The sequence below is a fragment of the Kryptolebias marmoratus genome, linkage group LG17 (genome assembly GCF_001649575.2).
Source record: "Kryptolebias marmoratus isolate JLee-2015 linkage group LG17, ASM164957v2, whole genome shotgun sequence".
NCBI classification, from domain to species: domain Eukaryota; kingdom Metazoa; phylum Chordata; class Actinopteri; order Cyprinodontiformes; family Rivulidae; genus Kryptolebias; species Kryptolebias marmoratus.
In genome coordinates this window covers 20,557,433-20,583,348 of record NC_051446.1, presented here as the reverse complement: position 1 = coordinate 20,583,348, position 25,916 = coordinate 20,557,433, and the positions used below count along the sequence as shown (strand labels likewise).

Sequence of the window (25,916 nt, the reverse complement as noted above, 5' to 3'; positions counted from 1 at the left end):
AGATCACAATATTTTCATTCGAGCCCAGGAGGGGATCCATTCGGATTGCCAGCTTCCATTGTGCTCCAACCGGGAGCACAAAAGTCTTGTCAATTAATTTTTCCTTTGTTCCAGACCAAAGAGCGCCTGAGTGAGCTCAATTATCAACCAATTAAGAGGTGTTTCCTTTTATTTACAGGATCTGATTCCGTGCCTATCCATATTGTTCGGGAATAAAAAACCGAAGCAGGGTGTTAAATTATTTGAATATTCTGGGCCTCATATTGTCTCCGCTCTCCATTCTTCAGCACAAAAAGATTTCACACACAGACACACACACGAGAGAAAGTGCAGGATTTTACGTGACAAGATTTTGTTTTTCTTTTTTTTAAGGAAAAACCCCCAAAGAAGCTGGGATATTCAGCAAACAGATCTGGTGAATTTGTGAACCTGTTAAATTAAAGGTCTAATTACATTAATGTGGCCTATTGGAGGCGACAAGCGGAAAAATGTCTGTCTTACTCACTTCAGGCTTCCTAACAGCCTCTCAGACATGTTAGCTGGTTTATTTAGTCTGCTACATGACAGGGATTTATAAAAATCTAATTCTGTTTGAGTTTTTAGGGTTTAACTGAGATTCCAATAATAAACAACACAAAAGAGCTGCGTCAATCATTTAAAAAACTTAAAATTTTACCAAAAAAAGGATTGCTTTCTGAAATTTGATACAGTAATTATAAACCACACAGAATTAAAGTTGATAAACCTGCTATAATCACAATAAGATGACTAAAAATTTGTGAATTTATGACCAAGACTAAGCTATAAACTACCCAGTTTCACTAAAAATGTCAAATTCTATAAATATGTCTCTAAAAAAATTAAATGTTAGCTTTATCTAATTTAGTTACGTCAACCGATTCCACTAACTTTGTTTTTTTTTTAAATGTATTAAGTGATATTTGTAGCATTGTCCTTAAATAGTTTAGATGGCAATGAGTTTAAAAGATTTCAGAAGCAAAAGCACACAAAGCAAAATAGATAAAAGTCTGATATATATATAAATATATAAAAGTTGGGCCTCTGGTTTAATGTACCTGTAAGGTAAACATGTTGGGACAGTCTTTATTTAGTAGTTTGGTTAACTTGGATTTAACAGCATTAAGTTGATTTATCTCATAATATTAATTTAATATAACAAAATCTGCTTATTTTGTTTTAAAGGCAAGTAAAAACCTTAGACTCAAGATAAAGTGATTCAAACAAAATCCAAATTTCATGTCATAGAGGAAATAAATGACTTTTATTTTAAAAAACAAAAACATCACGTTGAGTTTAAATAAAACAGTCCAGTTTAACATACATGTTTCTTCTTAGGAAAATATTTTTTATACATTGATGTCTTCACTTCGAGACGAAAAGTTGCTCCAAATGAGCATTATTTTATAAAAACACCCAAAAAGGCCCAGTCAGGTTTTTGTGTGTGGGCTTTTTTCCACCACTAAACATGCAGCAGGGTGGAAATGAGCAGTTTGATTCCATTCTGAGGGCCCCCAAAACCAGAACATGGGTTTAAATGTGTTAAGAACAGTCTAAACCTCGGTGCCCTCCCGGGTGTATATGAGGTTATTCACGCTGAAGTGGTTGGAGATGCTCTGCACTGATGTGTAATAGTTCATCCTGTTGTCAGGGATAAAAGTGGGCGAGTAGGAGCCCAGTCCGGACATGCCCTCCCTGCTCTGTGACGCCCCGGAGCCCTGCTGCGGCTGCAGGGGCTGCGGCTGCTCCCGCTCCCGCCAGCAGCGCGCTCACGCTGGACGCGAAGCCGCCGAAGCACGGGCTGTGCTCCGCGGAGGCGGGCGGCGACGACTTGGGCTCCGTGGAGGAGGCCGGGGACCCGTGCAGGCTGGGCGGGGAGGAGCTCAGCAGGCTGGCCGGGGAGGAGAGCAGCTTGTCCTCCGACTTGACCGCGGGGCCGCCGCCGTCTGCCGCGTTCACGTCCGCTCGCCTCTTCCGCTTGCGCCTGAAGTTCCCGTTGTCAAACATCTTCTCACAGTTGGGGTCCAGCGTCCAGTAGTTCCCCTTGCCTGGTTGTGAAGGAAAGGCTTTTAATTTAAAGAAAAAATGACTCATTTCAAGCTGCACCTTTAAATAATGGTAACTTCTTTCTACTCACCTGGGTCATCTTCATCCCGCGCCACCTTTTTAAAGCAGTCGTTCAGTGACAAGTTGTGCCGAATGGAGTTCTGCCAGCCAGCTTTGCTCTTCTTGTAAAAAGGAAAGTTGTCAGCTACATACTGATAAATCTGACTCAGGGTCAGCTTTCTGTCCTGCGCGTTCTGAATGGCCATGGCGATGAGCGCAGAGTAGGAGTAAGGAGGTCGGACCATCTTGAAGAGCTCCTGCTGGCTGGATAAGGACAGCCAGCCCAGGTCCGCGCCCCCGAACCCGCCGGGGGGCGGCAGGTACTGCCTCTGGTTCGAGCCGTACCCGGACTGGAGCCCGTACGACGAGCCGTGGTTGTTCCCGGCCAGGTACGGAGAGGAGTTGATGCCCGCCCCGTTCAGCCACAGGTAGGGGTTGGAGGACGGGGAGGTGTAGTCTCCGAGGCCGTATCCGGAGGAGTGAGCCGGGGGCCTCTGCGGGTGGTGGAGGTTCTGCTGGTAAACACCGTAGTTGTCGCAGTAAACGGCCATGTCCAGGAGCTCCTGCGCGCTGTGGGGCTGAATGTGGCTGCTCTGATGGTTGGATGCTGCCTGGTGTCCAAAAGCGTTCATAATCCACCCAAACCAGGTCCCCTAGAACTCGAGCTGGTGCCTCCGTGTCTCAGGACCGAAGTGTCTCTCAGGAGGAGGAGGGGGAGTATTTATGCAGCCTCTGCAGGTAGCCTCATTGAGGAAAACTTTCGGAGCGGTCACACCCCTCTCCTCTGCCTTCCTGCTCCCAGAGTCAGGTCTCCAAAGCTCCCTCTCATGAGGACTGATGCTGCTTCTGACTGCAACACTGAGCTTGGTTTGATTTCTGTGGAATGTTCACATTAAAAGAAGGAAAAAAAAGACGAACTGTGCGTAATTACGCGCAGAAAGTGATGGTAACCTGTGTAAAACAGGCCGAAAGTGCCGTTTATAAAGTGCCGTTTCCAAAATGATTATCTTTCTTTAGTCGAGGAAATAAAGAGTTTGTTTACTCTGTGTAACTCAGTGTGACCGTGTCAAATCCAAACAAGGGCGCGTGTTTGTTTAAAAAAAAAAAAGTCTCCTGCTTTTAAGCGAAATTGGTTTGCAACAAACACTTCAGAGGCTCCCAGGTTTAGTGTCAACAAGTGGACAGCTTCAGGAAGGAGAGGAGGAAAACAAAAAAAAACAAAAGCTGCAACCTCCCTTGCCCGATTACTTGCAAAGTAAATATAAAATATAAATATAAACGTTTCAATAAAGTTCTGCTTCTGAAGCTCCCTCAGACCAGGATAAAAAGTTCATTATCAGACAGTGAGAATACATTATTCTAACCAACCATGTTTGATTAACTTAAATATAAAAGTCTGCATTTCATCACTTTGTTAAAAGTTGTTGCAGAATTAATAATGATAAAAAAAATACATTCAACACATTTTCAGACAATTGTAGACTTTATCAGAACATTAAAAAGTGATGATTCACATCCACCTCTCACTCACTAAGACAGATTTACACAAATTTGTGAACAATATTTGAGAGAAAAAGGCCCGTTGTGTACATCGATCTTTGAGTTCAGCTCATGAAAAATGGGAGCAAAACCAAAAGTGTTGAGTTTAGATAAGAAACATCTTCATACAATAGATTCATTTTTGTTTTACTAAAAAGTTTAACTAATTATGAATTCAAACCAAGCTAAAAACTAATAAAAAACCAATGAAAATTAATTTGATCAGTCCAGTAAAAATGAATCAGTTTAAAAAGATTTGGGTGATGAAGCTCAGACAACCGTTTCATCATTTTTCAAATGGTTTGAGTATAAGGAGTGGTTGTGGGTAAATTACCCCTTTTTCAGAAGAAAAGTTTCATTTAATGACGAGTTGGAAGGAAAATGGGAATCTGGTTAATGAATGAAAGCAGCTGTTCAAACCACAAACAGAAGCACTTTTCAGTTAATGTTTTACAGAAACCAAATCAACTCCTGCATCTAGAAGACGTCATGTGGTGGGGCTTATTATATAATATTTTACATAATTAACTTGAGTCCAAACTGTTTCAAGCTGAAGGTTTCAGGCCTATTTATAGCCTGAACAAGTCGGCTCCAGACCATTTTGGATTTTGCTATCATTTGGTAAAAAGTGGGCTCTGCAGGCTGCTGCTGGACCCCCCCCCCCTCCTCCTCTAATCAGAGAACATTCCTCCTCTCCATGACCTTGATGTAATTGTTTGGCTCCAAGGCGTTGTCCCGACTGCTGGCTGTACAGCAGCGGCGAGCAACGAGCTCCGCGGGGGGGTAGAGGCAGCATTTAACCCCCAGATGAAAACACCACAACCCGTTAGGTGTCGGACACTCCGTACGTTTAATCACTCCTGACTGCTGACCGCTGACCGCACATCTGACTCGGAAACAGCTCAAGCAGACGTTTGTTTTCATCTAGAAGTAGTTTTACCATCCCCCCCCCCAACACACACACACAGGTCTTCTCTATGGGGCTCATTTGAAACGGGCACCATGAACAGGGCTTTGTTTTAAAGAGCAGTTATCACTAATTTTTGCTTTTTTTTTATCTGGACTCCTCTACAAAAGGACTTATCTGCATTACTTAACTTTGTAAATTATGGCAATAAAGTTCAATTTTTTATTATTATAGGGATGTGTATTAGACCGATGTATTCACAATATTTTTTATTTAAACATAAGTCGTTACCATAATCTTTGTTGCTGTCGATGTGAGTGTAGCTCATGGTACAAAAGGCTGATGAAACTCATCTTCCTGCCTGAAGTGGATCATACATACACAGAAACATTTATGACCATATCAAGTCAGCTGCTATCATTAGCTAACGCTAACATGCTGTTATCATCATATTCATTTGGAATTTGTATAACCATTTAATTCCTCATGAAATCCAGATTAAATTGACATTTTTTACAGTGAAGATGTCAAGTATTCTAGTAGACCTGTATTATGTATAGTTAATTTTGATCATAATCTACTTGAACGATTGAAACAATGATGACTGACCAGTTTTATGCTACTTTGAGAATTTTAGTGCAGGTAAAAAAAAACAAAACAAAAACAACCTCACATCGGGCACTGACTCACGTTGGGTTACAGGCACTCAAAAGGCACGGCTGCTCCACAAAAGCTCAAATGCATCATTTTAAGGAAACCAAGTTGTTTTTGTCTCATTATTTACACGCAACCAGCCCATTTCTGTATTTTATCTGCATTTTCGCCACTTCTGTCATACATCGTCCCCATTTCTCCAAGCTTTTTGAGGTCATGTGACCATGTGACTGGTAGACATCAGTCATAACGAGGTCAGAAAGACAATCCAAGCCACTGCGGCCCGAAAGTCAACAACATCTCTGCTGCATCTGATGGGAGAGACGTGACGCTGGTGCTGCTTTGTTCAGTGTATCAGTGGGTTTCACTGCTGGGATTATAACTCAGCACCCACTGGTCTAAACAAAGACCCCCGGGGTTATTAAAGCTGATTTTGTCTAAACAACTCGGGCTTTAACCATGCAACACATCTCCTTACTGTTTATTGCTTTGCAGTAATTACAAGACTATTAGATCCACTTAAGGCCAATAAAATCATCAGAGGCTGAGATAAAGTCATTAATTTTGTCTGTGTAAACAGAATTATTCCATTGTGTGGCCAGAGGCCCGTACTTCTCAGCACCACCCCCCAGTGGAGGAATAAAGAAACAGATGTGGTTTTAGTGCTGATTAATGTAACTTCAGCCCCATGAAGCAACACGAGGAAATCAAAGCTGCTTTTGATGAAACGATAGAAAGTTTCCTCCTCAGCTCGTCTGATAGGACGATGCAAACGATTAAAGACACTTGAAGGATCTGAAACTTAGCGTGCGAAGCTCACAGCTCAATTTATTTCAGACAGAATGATCTTTGGGATGGGAAAGACAAATCCACAGCAAGAAGCTCACACTTTTGTCTTATTTCCATGGGTTCAGTGGGTAATTAAGTGTTTTTTAAAGAAGTCCCTAAAAATCAAGATTGAGGTTTTTGAAGGGAGTATTCTTCTGACTGAAATAAAACTATAAATGAACACACACCCTTTTCTACGTGAAATAATCCCTCTGTATAGAAATCCTTTGAAAGCACACATTAAACTTTAATGGAAAAAGCTGCAGTTTGTATCCCAGTTATGGATGAGGGTCGAAAATCAAACAAGAATTTGCACGTAAGGAAATAAATGAGGAGAACAAGAATCAAGATTCATGACCAACACAACAAATTAGGCTGATTTTTGATTGGTTGGTGAGTTTTTCCTCTAAGGCAGGGGTGTCAAACCCAGTGACGCAAGAGGGCCAAAATTAAAAATTTGGTCCTAGCCAAGGGCCAATCACGATCAATATTTATTAAAAATTACATAAATTAACCTTGGTTTTAGATGTATTATGTCAAATCATTCATATAGAAATATCAATTACCTTTTCCCAGTTACAGATTATACAGAATTTAGAGCAAACATACTTTAATGAACACAGACAAACTTCAAAAAGCACATCATTAGCAGTCATTTCTTACGTCTCACTCAGCTTTTAAATGAAATTTTTTACAATAAAACTGATTTTTTTAAAAAAGTCATCAACAAAATCCTGATCATACAGAAATTAAAACTATATGTTGTTGGTTTCTTCACTAATTAGGCTCAGTTTTTTCAAGCAAAATAAGAATCAGAGACTCGATCTGTGCTAGACTAGAGGGCCGGACCTAATGAAATCTAAATGTTATCTTGGGGGCCGGATGAAATGTTACAGAGGACCGGATCTGGCCCGCGGGCCTTGAGTTTGACACGTGTGCTCTAAGGAATCAAAGTTTGATTCCAACCTTTAACATAATAATACATTTACTGATCACGTTTAATTATTTAAAACAACATTCTAAAGAAAGGTAAATTAAAAAAGAAACATTAGCATAAAATACAAAAAACAGACAAGTAGCTTCAAATTGTAAACCGAGTTATAAGTGCTTTGCTACTTTATAGAACAACTTCTAACTAACTAGTTGAAAAGTGATGGTATCAGGTTTGTAAACATATTCCAAACCTGCTCCGGGTGCATTCTGTATAAATTCACACCATTATGATGCTTGGACTCATTCTTTGTAACTGATAAGATATTTTTTCTCCTTTAGACTATAATTATGTCCCAAAGTTCACAACTTAAATTAGTTTTCAGGACATCTGTGTTAATACTGCAGAAAAATCTTCATGTATCTGTTTATCTGACTGGAGAGAAAGTTTCTTCCTAATTAGAAGTTCCTTTCGGTTTCGTCTCTCATGACTGATTCGGGTTTAAAACTCGCAGCCTGCAGGAGTTAACAAGGAAGTCCTAAAGAAAGTTTACCAACCAGGACTAAAACACACCAGACTGGTTACATTTACTTCATTCTCTCCTCAACTGGCTGGGCTTACACCTCCGCTCTGGTTTTCACCTATGAAGAGATCAAACTGTACCAAAATGCCAGCTGAGAGACCTGAGAGGACTACTCAGCTTCAGCTGTAAGCGGGCCATAAATAATAAATACTGTGGGTTTGAGGGCCACAGGGAATAATTCATAAAACAACTTCAAACCACAAGTTCATCAAGAACAGTAAGCATGCAGTCGTTCACACTTTCAGCTTCAGAAAACCGTCACTTTGTCTGATAAAGGTCCAGGCTACTCACTGGGATGTAATGATAGCTCTGGTGTTGGTCTGACGGCCACTTGACTCCGGTGAAAAGACGCTTTACCTCTTCACTCTTCTGATTCTTTCTAGAAATCTTGCAAAAAAAAAAAAAAAAAAAAAAAAAAAGAGCTGCGAGAAAACATACAAAAGTGCTGACTCTCGGAGATCAGGACAGTGTTTGTTTGCACTGTCTTCCCACATTGTAATCTTTAATCACAGCAATGATCATGTTACTGGCAAAATGAACAAAAAACAATACCTTTCAGTCTCTTTGCTCTGAAACTGGTGATTTTCAAAATCTGCTTTCTGTCTTTTTTTGTCTCCGAAAGAGACATTTTAAAACTTGTAGCAAGCTTGGCTAATACAGCTCAGACCAAATGAACAGGTCAATCAGCCACCTGCTTCCAGGTGTGTGGTTTACCCAGCCCACCTGTCTTCATGTGATTGTTACCAAAGATTGTCTATTTGACAGATGCCGACCTCTGCTTGCTCCAGGTATGGAAGTAGCTCCGATATCTGTTGCTTATTTTTAGCATCGTATTCATACAAACCAGTCTGAGTTTCCCACAGCTTTGTGGGGGGGGGGCAAAGTTTGTCTTAAAAAGGGCCCGCTTGATGAATAACCCTCCTCTAACTAACCCTTCTCTCTGTGCTTTTTAACATGTTCAAATGAGGCAAAGGAGAATAAGAAAATGAGATTTTATAGATTTCAACTCTAAAACCTAATTAGCCATTTAATGAGTGCCACTTCAGCTTGTTGAGGCAAAGATGTCACATAACAAAGAGCTGGTGAGGAGCTCATTATTGATACAGGCTTTAAACTAAGGCAGCTTTACGTGTCTTCGGTGCGCAGACGGCTTCCACCAGCTGAGGGCAGCGTCGTTCCACAGCTGACACCTCCAGCATCGACTGAACGAACCGAGCCACATCCATCAGCTGCACCGTGAAGCTTTCTGGGAGGCAAAATATATCAAACCCCAGAATGTGATCCGTGCGTATTGATTTTAATCACACAGAAGTCAAGAAATACAGAAACGGCAGAATTTAAAGAGACAGTGAAAGAACGGGAAAATGTTTCACCGTCAGGAAGTTACTGTCTGAATAAGAGGTTTTTTAGCCCTTTTTTTCCCCAACACTACAGCTCACTAATAATTATTCCATCAAGCATGTCTAAGAATATATGCAAACAAAAATAACCTGCGATGGAAAGTTTAAAGACAGACCCGTAAATTTCATCTCCTTGCTCTCATGAGGCAATAATTACAGTATAATACAAGAAGAGCTAAAAGTTAAGGCGTGAGATCAAAACCACTGAATCACAGAGATGTAATTAAACAGCTCGAATCAATATTCCTCTGCTGGGTCAACATGCCTCTGGCACTTACTAGTTATTTCCATGTAAAGCTGAAACAGGCTGGGATTTCTACCTTCTCATCAAACCTCTTCTCCACCCCTGATCTCTAGGTATGTTTCCTAGCAACACGTCCGTCTGACTGCCTGGGAAAACCCAGGGCTTCATAATCGCCTCGGCCAACACAGATCAACACCACTTGGCTCCCCTTTCTCTCCCCCACCCCCCAACAACAACAACAAAAACACAACAAAACAAGATAATAAACTTGTGCACAAAATGTACATTTGGCATCGGAGCTCAAAGGTATCATCATCGTCTCTAACAGGGTTTGGATTTAAAAGCGCCGTCAGGCTCTTCCCGTGCGTCGCTGTGACGGTGCTTTATTAAAGCTGCTCGTGGCGTCTCGGCAAAGAGAGATGGAGGTGTCTGTCTGGAGTTTGTGAAGTTGGTAACGGTGCAGAAAAAAAAACAAAAAAAAACCCAGCATTAAAGGGTTCAGTCAAAGATTCGTCGAGCAGGTGCCGGTGCAGATGTTTCCAGTCTGTCCAAAGATGAAAAACAGGCCCAGGTGTTCGGTTTTCTATCAGAAACACAGATGCTGCTTAGTTTGTCCAACGGACCCAAAGATGTTGAGTTTACTGTTATAAACAGAAGATCTGCAACAAATAAACTCAGTCTTTACAGTCAGATAAATAATGCTGATCAGAATTCTGGGAACCAATAACTGTAAAACTTGTGAGTAACTTTCAATGAAATCACTGCTTTTGCCTTGATTTTCAGTGTGATTCTACTGACTACAACTAATCTATTAGGATTCATTACTGCTCAAGCTTGTACTGGAAGTCTTTAGATGTTTCTTTGTCTGAAGAAGGCGCTAATTATCACCCGCTGCCAAAGGATGGACAATAATGTACTTAATTACCTGTGTCTGTGTGCGCACGTGTTTGTTTTCCTGTCTGTTGGATGTACATCTACAGCTGATTAACTTGTAGAGCCAAGATGGCCACCGCAGCTCATAAATCTTAGCAAAGACAAAACTGGCTGTAGCTGAGTGAATTTTACAGATAGTGAGCAAAGATTTGGTGAAGCTGTAGCTGAGAGTCGTATTCTGAGAATGTGCAATATTGCACTTATGAAATCGTTTTCAAAGTTAGACCAAAAAGAGTAAAGAGTAGGTGGCAGGCAATATGCTCTCCTTCAAGGACTACCACATCTGGAGTTTATTAAATGTCCTTAGGAGTCTTTTCATAAAAAATACGACCAAGCTTTTTAGATAATGTGGAAATACTCAAATAGTTTGACAAAATAGTCGACAAAAAACCCTGATTTGAGGTAAAGATGAACCAATAAAGGTTTGTCATCTAGACTTATAAAAAAATGAATAAATCAGTGAATTAACAACAGCTAATTTAGAGTTTTTCAAACAAATCCTGCAGGTAAAACAGCAGAGTCTCCTTGTTTTGCTTTTCATCTGAACATCCAGTTCGGGTTTCAATTAAAGAATCTGTCTGGTGGGAGATGTTCCCGCAGCGAGACAACAAAAGACTTCCTTTCCTTCACACGAGTCATGTTTGCTCCGTCACCGAACACAATTCATTCAGTCAGTTTATTGAAGCGCTCACTGACAACTCTGCTGTGATGGAAACAGCCTTGTGGTTCCTGTAGTACACCGTCTGTGCCAGCGACATACGACACTTCGCCGTTACGCTGACATCTATCGGCGTTTGATATACGAGGTGCTGCAACAGGCAGCTGTAAACTTACAGGCAGAGGAGGGGATGCAAATGCAATTTACGTTTCCCCCTTCTGTCATTTCATCTGACAATATTTAGGTCATTCGAAAGATAAATTCAATTTTATTTGATCTTTTACACAAACTTTCCAAATTGTAACATCGCAAATTACAAAATGACTTAATTTATTTAACAAAAAGTCAGAATTTCAGTGGCTTGAACCTTTATAATGATCAGTATGACCTATGTACCATCTTCCATTAGACCCAAAGACAGTTTAAAAAAAGAACAAGAATAAAACAAACCACAAAATCAATCAACAAGAACAAGAAAAGGTCTGTTCAGACACTGGTCAGGAGGAAAAGCTACCTTAGGTTGTGTGATCTGATGAATCAGGAAGGGTTTGGAATATGTCCAGGGATGAAGCCAGGATTCCAGAGGGTCACTGAAGGTTTGCATTCTGGTGTGAGGAGTGGAAAAGAATCCAGCGTCAGCAGAGCTGAGGTCTGGAAACTGGGTGCAAGGGTGAAGGAAGTCAGAGCGGCCATGAAGTGATTCGTAGGTGAGAAGGAGAATCTTCAAAAAAATAAAATAAATCAGGGACTTAACTGGAGGCCATAAGTATGGGTTGGAGAGATGTTTCACCAAAATCTGGTGCAGATGAGAACCCTGGCAGCGGATTGTTGGACACATCGAGGACCTTTGTTAGGTTCTCCAAACAGGCTGAACTGGGAGGTGAGGAATCTTGATGTGTTTTTGAAATGAAAAAAGGTGGATTTGGAGATAGATTCAATGTGGAGAGTCCAGGATGTAAAGCTAACACACTGTATTCCTTTAAGATTAGACTTAAGACCTTCTTTTTGATGAATCCTATAATTAAAGAGGACTTGGGTTTCCTGAGCTATCCCTTAGCTGCTACAGGTTTAGACTCCTGACCGTATTTCCTCCCTCTGCTGTCTCTCTCTACTCTCCACCTTAGTATTTGCAGTTATTGCTGCCATCAACTCTGTATTTTTCTTCCCATAGAAACTACATCTGGACTAATCCTTCTGTGTTTGTCTGTCTCTTTCGTGTCCTCTCAGCCGGTCGAGGAAGATGGCCGCCCATCCGAGAGAAGTCTAGCTGTCGATCATGAGGGGAAAATCTCCAATGGAAACACGTAATCTCCAGCCACCAGGAATATGCTTCCTGTGTTCGCAAATGAAATCCAGTATGTGATCAAAGTCCCTCCCCCCCTCCATCCAGAAATAAAAATCTAACAAATAAAATCTACAACACCCACCTGATGGAGGTGATGTATTCTCTGTGGCTGGAGATCACGTATTTAAGTACATAAAGTGATTTGTTTTCCCCAAAATAATACTGTAATATGTTGTGAGCTCCTGTTATTCTGAGGTTTAGCTCATTTTAACAGCAGGGTTCTTTTTACTTCTGTGCTAAAATGTGAGAGTTTGACTATGACTGTATATCCTCGAAATATTTGTCACATTGAAGTTTAAAAAGCAACAACTAACTAAAGTCTATGATGAAAACTTGTTTCTGGACCCCATTTGGTGAAAAAAAAAAAAAAAAAAGCCATGAAAATACCACTGACTGTTGTGATGATTTATGGAGATCTGGTTCTTTTTTATTATGTGAAGGAGGCATTTAAAGAGAAGCACATTTTCTGCCTCCCAGCGAATGAAAGTGTGTCATAAGGAAAGAGAAAACATACACACATTATGCCTCACTGAAATGACAAATGAGATGGGCATTGAGTGTATTGTAAATACATTTCTCCCGGAGAGAAGGAGCTAGCCCATGCTGTAGCTCTCCTGCAACAAAGCCTCTGGAAATCCTCTCAATTAAGCCTTGCTTTCCTCCACTCCTGTGCTCTGAGGGAGGGAGAGAGGGTGAAGCATAATGGCTGAGCACAAATCACCCAGAACCTATTGAAAAAGCTGCCAGTTAGCTATGTAATATTACCAGTGCTGAAATGCTTCACCCTTTATCCCTTTTCAATTGCAGGGCCAGATATTGGGCGTGCAGCAGGGTATTCTTGATAAGTGAATTATAACTCTGATGAAACTTTTTTTATTCCTTCTTCAAAGATCGGCGCGAACAGACGAATCATTGCGACGCAAATAAGGCCCTTAAACTGACTCTTAAACAGAAAAAAAAATCAAATCGCTGTTTGGACTTAATGTTTTATTGTTTTGAACTTTAAATGGCTGCGGATGTAATACAGTTTTGAGACCCATTCAAGTGTAAACTTTCTGACCCCGGAGAGGAAAAACAGAAATGAGCACTTGATCTAAATGAATGCAAAAATAGTCAACGAAAAACTGAAGACCGTCACAAGACGATCGACTTAAAGGAGGCAGAGTTTTCAGCTTGTGAGCTCATCCATATGAGTTATAGTTGTTGCAAATGTTCCAGATTCTGACATGAAACAAATGGATCTGCTATTATCTGTATGTTTTCCAGTTAATACTCTTAAACATTGTCTTTGTGTTTCACTGAAAGGGGTTAAAATCAGTTATTTCCCCCAAATACTCTTTGAGTCATTAGTATCATAGTTCTGATATAATCCTTGTGTTTAAGGATGTCCTTGATGGGCTAATCCAATAAACTTCCTTACTCTGAAGTTAAACTGATCCACGTACACCCCTCAGTGTCCTTTATGAGTGGTAAGTGTCATCCGGCTGGGGGGTGGTTGGCACGTCTGTTCTGGTTCTGTCCAGCATTAAGTAATTTTTGGATTCCAGTTTTCCAGCAGCTTTTTTTTAGCTCACACTCCAGCAACATCGTCCCAAACCACATTGGCAATATTTGGATGCTCCTCAGCTTCCATTCCATGTCCAGATGGCCGTACACCTTGCGATGGTGGCGGCAAAAAAGCTCACAGTATTGACTTGGAAAGCTGCTTCTCAACCCGGCTTTCCACACTGGCTCAATGAGATACTGATGGTTATACAAACGGAAAGACGGCGGCTGTGCAGGCGTGACGTCCAAGACAGATTTGAAAGAATGTGGGAGCCTTTCCTCGCCTACTGTAGCATCAACCTCAATTATACTGACACTTTATTCCAGAGGTTCTCAACTTGATCCATAGACATGAATGTTTTATCCCTGGTTTGATGTAGCCACTGTTGTCTCTCTCTGGGAGCCAGTTTTCTCTTATTTTTGTTACTTTTGTTCTTTTAGATCCGTGTTTGACTCGTCTTCTGTAAATACCTGTATAAATGTCATTCAATTAGAATTAAAAAAAGACTATTCTCAGTTAAAAAGGCATTAAAATTCAAGTTTTTACACAGAATGTGGAAAACTTTAAGACCTGGTAAGAATTCTGATTTGTTAAAAATTATATTCTGGTACATAAAAGCTTACTTTTAAGAGCGCTTTTCTTTTTATCATCACTGCATCTGCAGGATCTCAAGGCGTAGTCATGGAGAGGAAGGTGTCAGGTTTGGGAACCTCAGGGTCTGATGTGGATCTGTTGGTGTCTTCAAGTCATGACCTTCAGCAGTTGGGATCAGAGTCAACTCCTCCAAGTCTGAGGCCATGATTCCCAACCAGAAAAAAGCAAAATGCTCCCAGCAGGTTGGAGGTGAGTCTGTCTCAAAAGGAGGAGTCCAAGTATCTGGGAGTCTTGTTCAAGAGTGATGGTACGATGGAGGAGATGGATCGACGGACTGGGGTCTCTTCTGCAGTTATGAAGCTGTTGTTCTGGTCTGTCATGGTGAAGAAACAGCTGAAAGGCAAAGCTTTCGACTCACTTGCCAATCTTTGTTCCAGCCCTCATCTATTGACATGAGATATGGATCATGGTTAAAAGAACAAGATCCCAGATACAAGCAGCTGAAATATGGCCGGGGTCAGCCTTAGAGATAAGGTGAGAAGTTAGAGCTGCAGCTCCTCCAGATTAGAAGAAGTCAGCTGAGGTGGTTCAGGCTGATTAGGATGCCTCTGGGCGCCTCCCTTTGGAGGTTTTCCAGGCATGTCCCACTGGGAGGAGACCCTGGAGCAGACCCAGAATTCGCTGAAGGGCTTAAATAAATCCTTTTTGGCCTAGGAATGCCTTGGGATCCCCCAGGAGGAGCTGGAGAGGGATGTTGAGTAGCGGGGTGTTGGGTTTCCCTCCTGGACCTGTTGCCTCTGGAACCAGACCATGGATAAGTGGCAGAAAATGGATGGATGGATGGCATCTGCTTTAATTTCATCCTCTATTACGATTAACCAGAATGGAAATCAACAAGAGTGAAAAGAAACAGCAAATTTAGTGACTGATGTCCGTTTGTTTAGTGATTCAGTGGCCAAATACACTGGCTTCATACTCTGCCTTACAACTATTGACCCCTTTCAGAGAAAGGTTTGGGTTCCCTTTTGTACCATTTTATCCACCTGGTTCACAATATGTTTGACTAAACTGTAGCAAGCAGAGAACAGAAGCAACTGTACTGAAGAGGGAGAAAAGAAGAAAGGCAGAGAAATAAAGAAAAACCATGAGAGATAAAAAAATTAGGCAGAATAATAAAACTTCAATGTAAATTCTGTTACAAAAAAGATTGTCTAGACTACTTGTGAAGGTCTTTTAGTGCATTACTCTTGACCCAACTAATAATTAGCAGTGAATACCTACACAACAAGAGTGCATTGTTTATTAATGGAATTAAATGTTTTCCTGCTTGACTACAGACGTGTGACAACAGATTGGGTTTGTCTAAACGCTGCAGGAATGTTCCCTTAAAAACTCGATTTCTTCTACACCTTTCGGAAACTCTGTATAGAGACAAATTACATAATTAATTCTTTGGTTTAATTATTTAGCTTATTTGAAGCTAAACTGTTAGAAACCAAACAGGATTGCTCGTCTTCATCACAGCGGCAACCGAAATATTCATGAGACACTTTCAAGTCGAACAAAATAGGTTCACAGAGCCTATAAACTACAAGTGGTCTCCTATGGCAGCTTTTCCAAAGAAAAAAAAACTCCAGGGGAAAAAATGTCACTCAGTGTTCCTAATTAGGACGAGAAGAGCTTTAAAAAGCAGAATCTTCTGGAGATAAAAACACCTTCAAAACAACAGAGGCTACAGCTGGAGCATTTTTCCTCCGGCAGACACCCACTCAGAAAGTGTCAGCAGAACAGGAGAGCGGCAGAGTCTGAGCCACCCGGGGGCAAACACTTCAAAAAAGGTCCCACAAGCTGGTTTTCTGGTGACACAGAAAACAAGGCCTGTGTGCGCACTTACCAAGGGTGCACAGGTGGTTCGGAAAATCACGGTGCAGGGGAGCAATTTTACTGCAGCTCTGAGGCACGAGAGCAAAAATGACGGCTGGAAATGGAAGAAGAACCTCCAAAAGTACGAGTTCTCGAAATATATTCTATTATAAGACTGATCAAAGTAAATAATGTGTGTTGTCCTCACATAATAGTAAAGATATCCTTCTATAGTATCCCTAAAATGTTACACGTTAACATTTAAGAAAAGCCTCATTTACCATGTTTGTTTGTCTGCAGCATTAGTAAAATATGAACTCTGGATGGATTTTAATGAAACTCTTGGAAGAAGAAAAAAAATAACAATTCAAGATTGCTGCAACAGCTAATCCACCTAAAAAAAAATGGCTGTAATGCAGTTTATTTCAAAGACATTGAGCTAAAATTTGGTGTGGTAGTAGCTGAGAGTCATTCCCAACTCATACTTTGAGCGGGAACGGATGAGTGTGACCATGACTCTGGCATGAAAGGCAGCGGGTGATATGCAGTCCTTCAAGAAAAGGTTGGGCTTTTAATTTATTTAGAAATATAACAAGTTATTCCACAGAAATTTAGAATAACACACCTTATCAGTTGAATCTAAGGCGGCTGTGCACTATATGCAATATCCAAAAGGAATAAAAAACATTGAACTTACAAATATATAATGTTACTTGTCTTCAATGTGAGGAAAAAAAATGGTTAAAAGGTATTTCAATAGTGGAACTGAAGGTTGCAAAAAGCAGCAAAAGCTGACATTTTCCATGTTTTGGTGAAACTCAATTGTTTTACTGTAGGTTGAAGCTTTTAGCTGTGAACATACTGGATGTTTGTAACTCCTTGGTCCTGATAAAACAGCTCTCCTACGCGCCGACGACCAAGAAGCTGCTGTAATGGCTGTCAATCAAGCAGGCAGGAAGCTTTGTTATTTAGTCCTCACCTAAAGAAAGAAAACACATACAGATTGTCCTTCTTTCTTTCCTGAAAATGTACAAACATCAGGTTCCAGCATCCTGCACCGAAGGCGGAGATAATAAGGAAGACATACTTTATATTTTTTTTAAATACGTACATTTTAAAGTTTATTCAGAAGTCATGTCAGTAGTGAAACGGAAACAGTCAAAATGTTGGAATCCAAGGTTACAGCATGTAAGGACAAGGCCAGAACCATGATGTGTGGGTGATGCAACGGGAGTTAGTTGGATGCACACTCCAAACATGTTTTACCAGAGAGGTTCTCACATCCCAGTTCTATAAAATCCGTTGTCAATTCAAACCTACGAGCCCTTTTTTGTTTCATATGAATGCCACTTAATCTAATGATACGTTAATACAAAAAGAGTCATGGTCAAATAGTGTACAAAAACACCTGAAATAAAATAAAATCATATATACATACCTCTGTACATAGTGAGAATATGATTAAAAGACACATGGATAATGCTTTAATGAGTCGTTTGCTCTTATAAATGTGAGAGTGGGTCAGTATTAGAAAGCCGGTGGTCCGCGGCGCGTAGACGACATCTACACGCTCAGTGACTATTGGTATGTGAAGCTGTGTTTCAGACAGCATCGTTGTCAAACAGAAGGGGGGAAAAACAAGAATAACTGAACGCGTTAAAGATGATAAGAGGGGGTGGGCTGCGGTGAGGTATTCATCTTGTCAAGCTGGGACAGCGAGCGAGGAACGTGTGGGTGAAAACAACCGTTTGTCTTCTGTGGGAACGTTTACTGTTGATGTTGTTTTTGTTTTGTTGTCAGAGTGCTGTTTGGTCCTACTGTCAGTGTCTTTGTTCACTGTACAATTCCTGAATCGATGGAGACCTGCTTCCTGGTGGTCTTGGGAGGAGGTGGAGGGGGGGTCTTGCTGGGGAGAGGAGGTGGAATGTGCTGCAAAAAGACAAACAAACAAAAGAAACCTTAAAATCATGGTTATTTCTCATTTTATAATAACATGACAGTCTGCTAAACATAAAAACAAAAGATTCAAATCTGTAATCAAATGAATTGAGAGGTCTTTTCCTGTGGTGGTGGGAGGATAAACATTTATGACAGCTGCAAAAGATGGATTTAATGAAACTCAGAAAGTAATCATTGCACGGACATTTATAAATAATTAACTTTTGAAGTGAAGCCCATTCAAGATGACTGCACCAGCTAAGCAATTTTAACAAACACCAAAATGGCTATGATAACTCAGCCAATTCTACAGTTACTGAGCTAAAATTTGGTGTCACTCCTAACACATACCCAGAGTGCTATCACATCAGATTGTGCATAATGTCATTTAAGTTTGACCAAAACAACCAGAACCACATCCATTTTTAGAATAAAATCGTCTTAGTTTAAATCTCTGTAATGACAGGTGATAGGAATTTCTCCAAGGAAAGCTCGGTCTTTGCTTTTAGCAGAATTCTTATTGAACCTAATATTGCAGTCTGAATTCATATGTAAATGACCAAAAAAGGGCAGGAAACTGACAAAACATTGCAAAAAAAGTGTTCAGTTATGACATATCTAGGAAAGTTGTGATGCCGTGCTACATTTAAAAAGAAAAACACCAGACTGCATTAATTTGCATATAGGTTGTAACGTATAAAAAGCTGTAAAAGTATGTGATGTTAAAAAAAAAAAAAAAAGCCCAGGCTTGGAAAATATAATCTAACTGCAAGACTTTTAAATGCAAATGTGCTTTATACAATAATATTCTACAATTACCGGATAAATGCGCTTTTTTAAAACCGGTTGCACAGCTGATTGTCTTCAAGAAGCAGTTTGAATAAACAAGCCTTGCACTGAGTTCAGCGTCCCAGACGGAGAGAAAAAGACCTGACTGAAAGATAAATTACAACACTGTCACTCCATCCATCACTGCATTTAGTCCGAGCAGGAAAAGCAACTTATCAGCTTGGCTACGTGTCAGACTGTGTGGAGACAGTTCAGAACAGCAGTTTTCAGAGATATTACTGTACTTAACACCATCAGGGTCGAAAAACCACTTCTGCCGATCTGCTGGAGACTGACAAGCTGTGGAGCTGTAGTCTGACGCGTGTCATCGAGCTGATACGCTTGATGTTAGTTTTGTTTGTTGAAACAGATGATTTAATGCACAGGAGAAAGTAAACACCCTGGTTCAAATAAAATGTGAGTTAGTATTCTTAAATAACTGTGCGCCTGCCTACGTTTTAATCAGTTTAAAGAAAATGTGGATCATGGATGGAATTTCGAAATTTATTGCATTTTTATTTTTTATTTTTATGATGACAAAGATTGCAGTACTCTGCTTTTAACGCAAACAGGAAGTCAGAGCAGCACCAAGATCAGATATAATCTGTCAGAATAACCATGTGACGCAAAACTTATGAAAAAAACTTATGCATATGGTTGTAGAAATTTTTCCATTTTTCTTTTTTAATATTCTTGAGATAGATGGAAGCGGATTTTTGTTCCGTCGAGATAGAAAATGCCTCAGCTGGTTCGTCCTTTTTTCCCTACCTGCGTATCTGTCACAGCAGAGCCAACAGATGAGGCGTAATGCTCATCAAAGCCCTCACCTCAGCCTCCATAAAGAACCGTAAATGAAGAGTGGCAGTAACTCTGTCTCCGAACATGCGCTCCCACTTCCTTACTGTCAGTCTTTTGCCACACCGAGTGCCCAGGCTCTGTTTTACTACCTGTCCGTGGGTCTGTGGGTTTTTACTACCTGTCCGTGACGGTGGACAAATAAGATTAGTTAACGGAAAGGCGAGGTGAGACAAGAGGATGGCCTGTGTGGAAGTCGGCGAGCACGGAGAGACGAGCTGTTGATTAACAGCTGGAGAGCTTCTGATGAATGTGAAAGGTAAAGTAATCATCCAATCAATCACGTCTGAGCACCAGGCCGGCTGGCAGGGCAAGTATAAATAACAGCAGGGTGGACAAGCAGGTACAGGCTGCTAACTGACTGATGCCTCCACTCCTCGGTGACACGTATTACAAAGCAGCTGGAAAAAAACCCCCAAATTAGATTGTAAAATCCTGCAGAACCCACCCACATTAGGACCGGATGTTCAAGAGTGGAGGAATTGTGAAGAAGGTTGACCGAAATGTCAAGTGTGAGAAGCGGACGCTTGTTTCATTACAAGTGCCATGCATCGTTAAGGAGTTACTCTCAGCCCTAATTAAAACACCTACTCTTTGATGTGGTGGGGGCGGCGGGGGCGGCGAGGGACCCGTCAGGTCTTGATTATCGAACAGGTTGCCGTAATCCGCTGTGCTGCCTTTCACCGGCAGCGGAGGAGGGATTTCACTCTTGTCAGGGCAGCCCATCCCGTTCAGCTCCAGATCTACGCAGGAAGGTGCTCATCAGCTCACATTCATCACCAAAAGACATCAGTGTTTCTGTAACAGCAGGGCTCGGAGCCAGAGGACGCCACAAGGACAATTTCTGAAATAGTCCCTGTAACTGAAACTAAGTAAAAATAGAAAATGTTTCAACACAGTAAGGACATTAAGACTTTGTTCTCCCTTTGTCGTTCTGGAAAAGTTATGAAATTGTGGTAAACAGACCTTAAAGCAGCTGTGACTGGTACTGTGTGATTAGGATATTCTTTTACGGGGTTTTTTTCCTACTAAAAAGGTTCCAGTGGAAGACCTGGGCTGGCGCTAGAGCTGGTTCTTTAAAAATAAAGACGTGGCTCTGAGTTGGTTTTCCCCAGCCAGAGAACCAACACGTCATTACGCCACATTAATCGTCTCTTCCAGTAAATGTTTGATCCTCCCTCTGTTGTATATTTAATTTTTGTAGAGGATCACAGAGCGGATACACGCTTTATCTCCACAGATCACAGGATTTGGAGTCGAGCCTCATCCTGTCGCATGGAATTTGAACATCTTCAAAAGAATTTGTGAGAAAAATGTTCTCCCAGAGTAGTCACAGAGTTGTCACAGGTCCCTTGAACTTATCTCAATCTAGTTTCTATAAGATATATAAACTACAGCAGTGAATGTCCTGGTTTAAAAATCATGCAGGTGATATATAATACTTACTGAGGTGGGTATGATGTGGGCAGAAGAAGGCCAAAAATATTAATGATTGCCTAGAATACAGTTTCGCAAGCGGTGGAGATGGAAATAGGCTGTGATTTTCAAAAATCATCTGCAACATTCAGATTTCAGTGAGACTACAAGAGAAAATTTACCTGTTTCTTGCAATTCTGAGTCACCAACTAGTTCCAGCCCAATGAGAGAATACCTTAAGCAAACTCTGGTTTTGGTTTAGCACTGGAACCTATCCAACCATCCGTTTTATTTACCCGGGGGACATCTTGGACGGGTCGCCAGTCCATAACAAGGACACATAGAAACAAACGAGATGCTCTCACTCACACCTAGGGACAACTTTAAAGTTACCAATGAACCTAAAATGCATGTTTCTGGTCTGTGGGAGGAAACCTGAGTATCTGGAGTAGACTCACGTAAGCACAGGGAGAACATGTAAATGTCAGGAAGTGATCCTGCAACCTTCTTGCTGGGAGGCGACAGCTCTAACCACTGTGGCACTGTGCCACACGCAGTGGAACCCATTTAGTGGAAAAAAACCTTCTTGCAGCAGACCTAAGTAGATCTATAAGCTAAATCTGTGTTGTCTTTGTAAAGCTTTACAGTGAGTGACAACTCGTCTTTATGGAGGATAAGCTCTTACTAGAACCAGTGTGAAGGCTCAAGGAGCTTTTGTTCCTCGGGGTAATGGGTGGGGGCCCTTGTGAGGGGGAGGAGTGGTTGATGGAAGCCGACGAAGGTGCAGGAGACACCGAGAGGCGACGGTCTCCCACCATCTGGTTGAGAACCTGACTCCTTGGTCTCTGAGGCCGCAGTGGGCTGATCTGTGGGATCGTGCAGAGAGAGAAGAAAAGACCGGGTATTTACGGAGCAGTTCAAGAAACTGAAATTATTCAAGTCAATAAAACTGCACTGAAAGGAACATTTTCTGTGCAGCAAATAAGTCGAGACTCTGATGAAATAGAAGAAAATTAGTTTCACATCTCCTTTGGGCTTGTTGTGTGTGTGTGTGTGTGTATCCACACATACTAAAACAGCTATTTGTATTCCTAAAGGAGAAAGCCATTTGGATAAATGTGCTTGTCGCGTTGCAGTATTTGTGATTGCGAATAATTGTTTGCATGCATGACCGTGTTTTCCCCACTTTATTATGGCTGAAATTTGAATATGAAAAGATGTGTCCTCGGGGCTATTCTACACTGTAGGCAACATTAACAAACAATTGTGTAATTGGTCAAACTCAAACACGAGCCATGAGGAAGACACTGAAAAACAACACACTCCATTGAGGCATGTAATTCCCCCCCCCCCAAAAAAAAAAAAAAAAAACCTAAAAGAGTAATTGATATTGAGGTTTGGGGGTGAAAAAAAGTGTTTTGATGTTTGTGTTAGAGATGAGACCTTAAAAAGTAACTGCAAATTAGAAACTCTGTGGTTCTCTAGTCCTGACCCTTAAGGCATGAGGTCCCCCCCCCCCATCATGAGCCAGACGGCTCCACCACTGCCAGGGGGCTCCCTTCAATCCCATTCCCAGCCTTATCTTTATGCTGCGATCCAGGGAGCATTCCCACTGGGCATGCAGAGCACGGTCATACCTCTCTGTTATAATGGACAGAGCAGTGGTGAGACGGGATGTGGGCGCAGCAGATAGTGGGGTGGGGAGGCAGTAATAGCAAAAAGAGTAAAAGATCAGAAAGGAGGGGAAATAAAAAGTCGGCATTTGAAGAGAAAAAACACACGGAAAGGCCAAGATATAAGGAGGATACATTCATATTTTTTAGCATATTGATGTTTATACACGGTGTGACTTAGTTCTCTTACACTAATATCTTCTCTGCTTTCCATTTTCAAGTGAGAACTTTTAGCAAGTGTTACAACTTTGTGAAAACATGAGATCCTATGGTTGTAAGAGAATGAGAACTGCTCAGGAAGAGAAAACACAGAAAGAGAATAAAACATCAAGTCAACACTACCGTCTCTGAGAGGATGACAGCTTCTGCCGGCTGCAGAGTGATCTCAGTTGTCTTCATCTCTTTGTCAAAGATCTCTTGATGCTTGCTGTTCCTCTTCTCCTTCTTCTTCTCTTTGCGTTCCTTTTCAGGCTCGTCCCGGTCCAGTTTGTCCTGAGACTTGGTGTGCAGCTTCTTTGGTAGAAGAGTGTCTAAGTTGAAACTGAAGAAAGCACAGCACCGGAGTAGATTATAATTTCCATTTTCACTGAACGCTAAAAAATAAATCAGTTCAGACACGGCAGAAAACAAAGATAGGTGCATTTTTAAAAAAAATTGAAATTCTTCTCTGTCCTTTTTTGCCAGTGCAGCAAACAGTCTTTGCTCAAATAAATACAACTAAATAGTGCATATTTTATGGTGTTTCTGTGAACCGTGAGTTACCCATCGGAGCCAGGTCTGGAGGGGGAGTTGTCAGAGGAAATCGAGGTGACTGAAGCGACTGACAGAGGCCTTTGGGAGGAGGGCATGGTGAAGGAGCGCACCATGGAGGGAGGTCGAGATCCCCGCCGTTCGTCTGCTGTCGACTGACATCCCAGACAGAGAGAGAACACAAAAACAAAAAGATATCAGCTTAAAAGCTACTGTTTTTAGAAAGAATGGAGCTTATTTGTTGTTTGCTGAAGTGGCTAACTAACTCAGGTGTATAGCTGGCTGTACAGATAATTTTTTTTTTCCTCAGCATACAGATATATTTAAAGTTAAAGGAACTCATGTGGTGTTGGCGATTTCTACTGGAACCTGCAGCCGACAAGATCCGGAAAAAGAACCTTTACAAATGAACTCTGCTGCATTTTAATAGTCTTTTCAAGCAAAAAGCAAGAGGCCAAAGATCTAATCGGATAACCTTATTATCAGACCCTGGAAAGTGATGGCTTCTTTCTCATTTGAAAGGTCGCCACCCTCTCCCTTTTTAACTCAGCAAGCGCCCCTTTACCTCAGGCTAGACTGAGGGAAATGCTTGGCCAAGCAACAATTAAACCTGTAAAAAAGAAAAGGGAAGCAGTCCCCAGCAGCAGCAGCCCGCTGCAGACGAGCTGACTTCAGCTAAAAGAAAAAAATAAAACAGAAGTGGGACAGATGAGCTCTATATGCTTAAGGAAGATCAAAATCACGCGCTTGTCTTTTGTGATGAAGTTTTTAACCACTAGCCTAGAATTTTCCTTAAATTTCCTGGAAATTTGCAGCTCCACCTACATACAAAAACTGGATTAGAGAGGTCTTTAATTTTCTTAAACTAGACAAAAAAAAAATCAGACTGGCAAGGTTGCATCATGTGAAACAACCTGGAATCCTTTCCTGTCCTGCGTTAAAGGTATAGATTGTCAGATCATTCTAAAAGAGAAATTGTCTCAGTGTTTGTGGCGTTCTCTGTTTTGTTTTTTTTGCATGACTTACGGAGAACTGCCGTCTTGTGGCCTGAATTTTTGAAGAACGTTGTGCCAATTTTTTTCAACCCGTGATAGTTGCAGAGTTGTTGCAGGCATCTTTAACCCTTCTCAAGAGCACTAAAGCTGTAGTTTGACATCTGCATAAGAGCTCTTGAACATTCAAAGCTACGGCCCCTGAATGTCCAGGTATAAAAACGGCACCGGTGATAAATAATAACTGCTAAAAACTGGTCCAAATCTGCCAATTTTTAACGTGTACTCCAGCACATTAAATCATATTTATGGGAATAGGTGCCAAGCTGGGTGCAAATCAAGCCGAGGGTGGGTCGATGTGGGCAGAGGTGAGTAACAAAATAATGTGCACGGCTATAAATACAGTTTTGCAAGCCACGCACATGAAAATAGACCAAGACTTTTAAAAGCTGGCTGTGCAAAATGCAGCCGCATGGCTCGCAGGTTGCAAACACTCATTTTCTTGCAGTATTCTCAATTTTGAGTCGCTAACAGTTGCAGCCCATTGAGATACTGGCATAAGCGTTGATGTCTGCTTCAGAATTGGATCTGTTTGTAATACATCTCCGCCTGAGGTCCTGATCAGAGCCATTTAACCACGTCCCAACAGAAATCACAACAAATTACTAACAAAGAGCAATACTTTAAACCATATACGATAAAATCACTAATGTATTTGTGAAACATGTTATCCATCAATTGTTGAACTATTTCCCCGAATAGTCTTTTGTCTTGTACAACACAAACTTTAATAAAAGGGTTGGTTGCATCCAATTTAAAATAAAAAAGCCAGATATATCTTGGCTGACTCAAATCCTCCTTTGAGGACAAGCTTTTAGAAACACTCTGCTACAATGTCAAACAAACCAGTTCAAGGATTTTTCTTATTCCATCAGCCGTTCTGATGCTTTTTGTTTTCCTCCTACCTGCATATTAACTCATCCCATGGTGACAATAAGAAGATTTAAACTTTAAGTTGCTTTTTAATTGAAAATTGAATTCCTGCGTTAATTTAAGTTTCGTACAGCACTCAAAATGAAGTGATATATAATGGACAACCAGGAAAAACAGATGCTTATACAGGCGCTGGTCATAAAATTAGAATATCATGAAAAAGTAGATTGATTTCAGTAATTCCATTGAAAAAGTGAAACTTGTATATTATATTCATACATTACATACAAACTCATATATTTCAAATGTTTATTTCGTTTAATTTTGATGATTACAAATGACAACAAATGAAAATCTCAAATTCATCATATCAGAAAATTAA

The 25,916-nt window shown here is 40.9% G+C and overlaps 2 protein-coding genes across 3 annotated transcripts in view; both read right to left on the bottom strand.

The window, feature by feature from the left end:
- Positions 1-1,263: 1,263 nt before the first annotated feature.
- foxi1 (forkhead box i1) lies at positions 1,264-10,214 on the bottom strand. Its single transcript, XM_017435982.3, is given in 5 exon segments — positions 1,264-1,748; positions 1,750-2,066; positions 2,156-3,000; positions 7,858-7,953; positions 8,119-10,214. Coding segments are annotated over 3 exon segments (1,095 nt in total). The 5' UTR covers positions 2,757-3,000; positions 7,858-7,953; positions 8,119-10,214; the 3' UTR covers positions 1,264-1,571.
- A 6,478-nt stretch (positions 10,215-16,692) lies between these two features.
- Positions 16,693-25,916, bottom strand: part of dock1 (dedicator of cytokinesis 1) — a 194,476-nt gene continuing 185,252 nt past the window's right edge. For both annotated transcript variants that reach the window (XM_037981021.1, XM_017437189.3), the window contains exons 48-52: positions 23,622-23,764; positions 23,202-23,400; positions 21,872-22,052; positions 20,362-20,513; positions 16,693-18,078 (exon numbers count right to left, since the gene is read on the bottom strand). In XM_037981021.1, the coding sequence (XP_037836949.1) occupies positions 17,983-18,078; positions 20,362-20,513; positions 21,872-22,052; positions 23,202-23,400; positions 23,622-23,764 (771 nt within the window). In that variant the 3' untranslated portion in view covers positions 16,693-17,982. The remainder of the gene's footprint in view (positions 18,079-20,361; positions 20,514-21,871; positions 22,053-23,201; positions 23,401-23,621; positions 23,765-25,916) is intronic.